The sequence below is a fragment of the Orcinus orca genome, chromosome 19 (assembly GCF_937001465.1).
Source record: "Orcinus orca chromosome 19, mOrcOrc1.1, whole genome shotgun sequence".
Lineage (NCBI taxonomy): Eukaryota > Metazoa > Chordata > Mammalia > Artiodactyla > Delphinidae > Orcinus > Orcinus orca.
In genome coordinates this window covers 51,395,313-51,402,084 of record NC_064577.1, presented here as the reverse complement: position 1 = coordinate 51,402,084, position 6,772 = coordinate 51,395,313, and the positions used below count along the sequence as shown (strand labels likewise).

The window sequence follows — 6,772 nt, the reverse complement described above, 5'->3', positions numbered from 1 at the left end:
TGTTATGAGAGCCTTAAAGGGGAGATCTGACCTAGTTTCAAGGGGGCTTGTTGGAGGTAGAGGTTCAGAGTCAGAGAAGAGATCAATGAATGCTGAGATTTGAAGGATAAATAAATAGTAGTTAATTGGGTGAAGCAGAGAGGCATGTTGTGGCACACACATGGAATTAAGACCAGAGTGGCTGGAGTGTAAAGAGTAAAGGTGAGACAGGACTTCCCTGGTGGTCCAGTGGGTGAGATTCCACGCTCCCAATGCAGGGGGCCCAGGTTTGATTCCTGGTCCGGGAACTAGATCCTGCATGCATGCCGCAACTAAGAAGACTGCATGCTGCAACTAAGACCCGGGGCAGCCAAAATAAATAAATAAATAGATAGATAGATAGATAGATAGATTAAAAAAAAAAAGAGTAAAGGGGAGAGAGGGAAAGGATGCAACTAAAGAGGAAACAGGAGCCAGAACATGCAAGACTTTTTGTAAGTCTTATTAAGAAATTTGGTCTTTATCCCAAGAGCAAAATAGGGAGTTATAGGAAATGAAATATACTCTAGAAAGGACCCTGTCTGCAGCATGGGAGAACAGACTAGAGGGAAGGGGAAGACAAGATGCAGAGAGACCTGCTAAAAGGCTCTTGCAGTACCTATAAGAGAAATGGTGGGGACTTCCCTGGAGGTCTAGTGGTTAGACTTCACCTTCTAATGCAGGGGGTGTGGGTTTGATCCCTGACCCCTGGTCGGGTAACTAAGATCCCACATGCCTCACAGCCAGAAAACCAAAACATAAAACAGAAGCCGTACTGTAACAAATTCAATAAAGAATTTGAAAATGGTCCACATAAAAAAAATCTTCAAAAAACAAAAAAGAGAGAAATGGTGACAGCTTGGCCTAGAAAAAGAGACATGGACATGATCGAGATATTTTAGAGAGAAAATTGATAGGGTTTGCGGTTATAGTGAAGATGGAGACTTAAAGGGAAGGAGGTGTGGAAGATTCCTAGGTTTCTGGTTTGTGCAGATGGAAGGACGGATATTCAGTTCACGGAGGTAGGGAATGCAGGAAGAGGACAAAAAGATTTTGGGATGGGCTGAAGATAATGAGTTAGGTTTAAGATAGGCTGAGTTGGAGATTTAGCACTGTGCTGTATGCAATTAGATATTTGCATCTGGAGGTCAGAGAACAGGTTAGAGCTAGAAAAATCAATTTACAAATTATTGGTGTATAGTCACTGAACTGTGAATGTGAATAAGAGAGACAGAGAGAGAATGAAAGAACCAGAAAGGAGAGGAGACAACAGAACTGGATAGTCAGTGAAAGGTCAGCTATGGGGCCTTATAGTAACATTTCATGCCCTGGTTATGGAGGATAAAATTGTAAGCGAGTCAGAAAAGCCAGATGCCTAGGAATGAAATCAGAGTGTGGCATCACAAAAGTCAAGTGAGAACAATGTCTAAGAGTTTGGGGACAACAAATATTTTGAGCTCCCATTATGTACAAGGCCTTGTGAAATTGATATTGCTATTCCAAATGTACATGTTTGAGGCCTTAAGCTTTATCACAACCATCTCTAAAGCTAAACCTTGATTCAGAGGTTTTTTCTTAGTCCAAACAGCACTCATTTATCTTTCCCATTCTCAAATTCACTTGAACACGCAAGGTCACCAGTTTTAAAAGTTCTATGTTCTTATGCTAAAAGAAAATAAACTTCTCAGCTATAACAGAAATATTCACATTATTCCTCTCCCACAGCTCTAGAAAATAGCCCACTCAGCATGAAAATGTGTCCTTATTTGAATACTTAATTATAGATATTGACAGCATATCGGTAACTCACGCCTACCCTTAGTATTGTATCTAGATTACAACACAAGTCAGAAAGGCAACACACCTCAATAATAATCCTGATTAAGGCTCCATGAGGGCATAGATTCTTTTGTTAGTCCTGTCACCCTGAACAAAACTAGTGGTTAAATATTTAATGTTGCTTAAGTGATCCAATCTTCAATGTGCTAGTTTTAAATTGGGACCTGGGTAAACTGTTCACAGGATTACTATAAGGATCAAGTCAAATAAAATAAAATACGTAAAAGCACTTTTCTTTGGCACTTTACAACTGTAGGCATTGTTTTCCTTTTAAAGGCTCATAGCATTGGCACTCTGAGCTAGGTGTTCAATGAGGCTTTATTCGACTGAATATACATATTATAATATTTTTAAGTGGAGAAAAAACTTAAGATTTATTATGTACCTTTTCTGTCTAAACACTTCATATTTGTTCATTTAATCTTTCTTACAACCCCTAATGGAAGAAATATTATTATCTTCCATTTGCAGGCGAGGAAACTGAGTAACTTGCTGAAAGTTTCACAGTTGGTTATTTCCCAAGATGTGATACAAACCCAAATTTGTATGACTCCAAAGCTCATGCTAGTTTCCCCATAACAGTACTTCTCAAAATCAAGTAACCCTAAATTGCAAAGGAAAATAATAACATACTCGCAGGAAAATCTGGGAGACTACTGAAATATCCAGTTTAAACTGGATCTTTCTTCAAACTATTATGTTTATCTTAAAATTTATACTCGCATTTTACTCTACAATATATTAATGCTTGTTTAACAGAAAATGTTTTAAATGGCTCACCACTTATCTCATTCAATTCTTCCCTCTCTAAAGAAATATTTGAGAAAACCTGACAGTATAGGAAGGTGCACCTTCCGTAAAAATCCCACAGCATTATTTCCTGGCGCCTGACCTCATAAAACTGGATCCCAGTTTGAAAGCCTGACTATAGAGCAAACTGCATTAAAGATATCTTAAGAATGATGATGAAAACAATAATTATTATAGCAACTCAAGGGTCAGGATAAGATATTAATGATGCGTAACAGTATAACTACAGATAGAGTCGACTAGTTTAACTCCCCACTGCTAATGAAACAAAATTCTAACACGACCGATTCCACTGCGTTTCACTGAACGACCTGAAGAGCTATCCCTGAGTATGTTAACACCATCTCTTCTTCACCCAGGACCCTGGTTACTTGATAAGTATAAGCATGAATTCTCCCAGTGGAAAACATTTATGTAATGTTCCCTGTATGTCCAGATGCGTAACACACTAGAAGATAAGCAACGTACAGAGTGGCAAATAAACCACATTTTGACTAGTCCTACCAGACTTTTCCTGCCCTATCAAATGGGGGACACATACTTCTAGAATTTTCCCCCCACCCCCACTCCAAGAGCTACCTCACAATTTGGAGGTAGCTCAGGGAAGAAAAAAGGGTACTAGGTTTTAACTTTGGTTTCAAAAAAACTGCTCTGAGATTCCACGTCCTTATGCTCCTTGCGGCATGGCTGTGAGCATTGGAAATGTGTAGGATTTGCTAAAGCGGTCAGCACATTTCCTTCCTTAGAGCTTATGTACTTAAAGGGCTCTGATTTGCAATATTTAGGGAGTTCCTTTAAGCTAGGAAGAAAGGTCAAGGCTAAGAATCGTCGCCTAAAGGAACGGAATGAGTTTCTCCCTTAAATTATACTCTCCTGGGCAAGGAAAGACTTCACAAGCCACCTTCCAAACCGCCTCTTAATTCCCCCCCAAATTCTCTATTTTAGAAGTGGTCCCTTGCCAACTCAGTACCAGAATAGGAGCTCTGGCGTAGCCCAACTCCTCCGGCTCAAGGACCGGAGGAGCCCACGCCCAGCCCACTATGGGGACTATACTTGCTTACTTATCCAGCTACTTCTAGGCAGGCCGTGAAGAACTAACGGTCTCAAACCATCACGCTCCAGACTCAACTCGCGCGCGGCAAGACGTGGGTGGCTGCGGGGATTCGGCGCCGACCGCGCCCAGAGGCTCTGGGGGGCTGTCCCACAATCCCTCGCGAGAGCGAGGGCGGGAAAGGTGAGGGGGCCTAGCAAGGGGGACATCCGGCAAGAAGACCCAAGACCCTGGAACCCTATTACGAGGATGGAGAGTATTCTTTATACGACTGTTCCGTACCCCAAACCGGTAACATGCCAGTGTCTGTGCGTATCTTAGCTCCCATTCGGGGAGATCATTCCTACTAACAACCTTGAGGCCTCCACCCAACAGGTCAGGGTGGAGGTGAGGAAATGTGGTAAGACCCACTGGGCCTGGCTTTGCATCTTGCGGTCTCCATCCATCTTTTTATTGTCAGGATGTACGTTTGATATGCAAACTTTAAATGGGATTTGGAAGAATCACGATGGAAACGGGGCAACGTATGTAAGTGACCAGACTTCCGCACAGCCGCAGAGCCGCAGAGCCCCAAAGCCCAAGGCCGCGTGCAGCCACACCGCGGACCCCACCCTTCCGCCTTACGTCTGACGTCACGTGGCGTGGCGGGTGCGCGTGCGCGGGCTTGGCCGCTTCTGCGTCTGCGCAACTACGGGCGTAGGTGTTCGGCTTTGAAATGCAGCGGGATTTAGTGAGTTTGCCCCTGTCCCCAGCGGTGAGGGTGAAGCTGGTGTCTGCAGGTTTCCAGACTGCTGAGGAACTCCTAGAGGTGAAACCCTCCGAGCTCAGCAAAGGTAACGGACTCCCATTACAAGCTGAGGCACTCTGGCCGCTGTCGGGGCCGCCTCCATCCCCGTTCTCGGCCAGATTCTGCCGCCGCCCACCGCCGCGTTTACACCGTGAAATAGCTCCTTGACTCCACTTAAGTGTGGTTTGAATGGTTAGAACTGTGGTCTTGGAAACATTCACCAGTTGCTTTCTCTGCCAGTGGCTGCTGAAGCCTCTGAGGATTATCTCATTTATACTCAAAAGAACCCTTCTAACGTGGACTATTATGTTCAGTATATAGATGAAGGAACTGATGCTTGGGAGGCTAAGTAACTTTTCATTATGAGTGGGCTAGGAAGTTGTGGAGGCAGGATTGAAATCCAGACAGGCTAATTTTCGCTGTTACAAAATCCAAGGGGTAGGGATTAAATTTAAGAAATGCACTGTTCGTGATAGGATGAGGTAAATTAAGAGTGACAAAGGGAGTAGAATCCCCAGAACCTGGAGAAAGCAGTAGAAAGAAGACATCGCTTCTCTTAATGTAATTCACTGAAAAACCCCAAACTCACATTCCAGAACACTGTAGATTATATGTTGGTGGGAACCACTTCCTTTTGAGGTACACAAAAATGAAGCTGTCTGCAGTCACTCTCACTGTGCACATTACACTACAGTATGCCCAGAACTGTGTTATTAAGATAGAACAGAATTTTAAGTCATTTCCCTTAATGATTGAAAATAAGGTTTCAACTCTCCACTCAAGAACAAATGTTGTAAAGCCAATGTTAACTATTTGCCTTAAGTCTTATGCCAAAGACTGTATCCCCCAAAGTTTGATGGGCTCATTTTCTTTCAACAGGTTGGTTTTACAAAAAAGAAATGAGAGAATCTGAATGATAATAGTAGCTAACAATTATTAAGCATTTTGGATGGACTTAGTGTTCTACCAAGGTTTTTATGTGTGTTGTTTCATTCCCATTTTGTAGAAGAAAAGTCTGAGGCATAAAGAAGTAACTTGCCCATGCGTAGTAACTACATAGTAAGTGGTGCGGTCAGGAATGAGAAACCTAAGTAATCAGACGAGTTAAGGCTCTTAAATTGGATGGAATTTTCATTTCCTTAGCACCATTAATGTCTTTTGTTAGCACCAAATTTATAGTTCATATCCTTACCCAATCAAGCACTGATATATCAAACTCATAAGTGATATCCTCTCCATTATTTCTTCCATAAGCAGCTTGTTTTGTAATTTCCATTTTACTTCTTAGGCCATGTTGTCAGGAATGAAATTGTATAGTTGAGGAAGCATAAGTGTATTGTTTAAGCTATTGGTGCATCAAATAATTTTTCTTATTAAATAGTTTGCAGTGATCCATGAATTTTTCATTCCAATGTTTTCATGAATAATACATGCACATGCACTTCTTAAATCTGCATCTTATTTTAGGCAGTTAAAGAGGCCATTTTTCATGCTTTTCTAAAAAATAATTTGTATACCTTATGAGAGCAAGTTTATTATGGCTTCATAAGACCAAAAGAGATAGTAAAAGACCAAAGAGATAGTAAAAGGACCAAAAGAAAAAAAAAAAAGGACATTTTCATTTCTACCTTCTGAGATAGATACTCTTGTAGGTACTCAGAAATGCTTTAGAGGCTTAGGTTTCTCAATTCTGTTCCTGAGGTAATAGATAAATCTTTTAAGTATGTGAAGACTAAGAAAATATAGATAAATGCCTTTATTAACTTGAAAAATTAAATAGTTAATCGAATGTTACATTTTTATGTTTCTGTACTTTTGGCATCATTCTTGTTATTTAAAAATTAAAGTTAATGAAGACAACTCAATAACATATGACTTTTAAATTTCTAAAATCAGATGTTTTTGTTTCTGTTTCTTACTTTCAGAAGTTGGGATATCTAAAGAGGAAGCCTTAGAAACTCTGCAAATTATAAGAAGAGAATGTCTCACAAATAAAACAAGTTATTCTGGTAAAGCTGAGTCAGGCAAGAAGTGCACAGCACTGGAACTTCTTGAGCAGGAGCATACCCAGAGTTTCATAATTACCTTCTGTTCAGCACTAGATAATATTCTTGGGGGTGGCATACCCTTAACCAAAACAACAGAAATTTGTGGTGCACCAGGTGTTGGAAAAACACAATTATGGTAAAATAAAATGTTCTCTTACATTTATGTAAGTAACAGAGTATTGTGTTGTGGGTATACAGTTAGGAGACCAAAAAAGGCAT

General features: G+C 40.8%; 1 protein-coding gene across 6 annotated transcripts in view; it reads left to right on the top strand.

Annotated features, from left to right (window-relative positions):
- The first annotated feature begins 4,382 nt into the window (after positions 1-4,382).
- Positions 4,383-6,772, top strand: part of RAD51C (RAD51 paralog C) — a 52,324-nt gene continuing 49,934 nt past the window's right edge. For 3 of the 6 annotated variants that reach the window (XM_049702338.1, XM_049702339.1, XM_033431678.2), the window contains exons 1-2: positions 4,384-4,551; positions 6,431-6,689. In XM_049702338.1, the coding sequence (XP_049558295.1) occupies positions 4,434-4,551; positions 6,431-6,689 (377 nt within the window). In that variant the 5' untranslated portion in view covers positions 4,384-4,433. Of the gene's footprint in view, positions 4,552-6,430; positions 6,690-6,772 lie in introns of all 6 variants that reach the window. The other 3 variants (XM_049702337.1, XM_033431677.2, XM_004271761.4) reach the window with 2 other exon arrangements.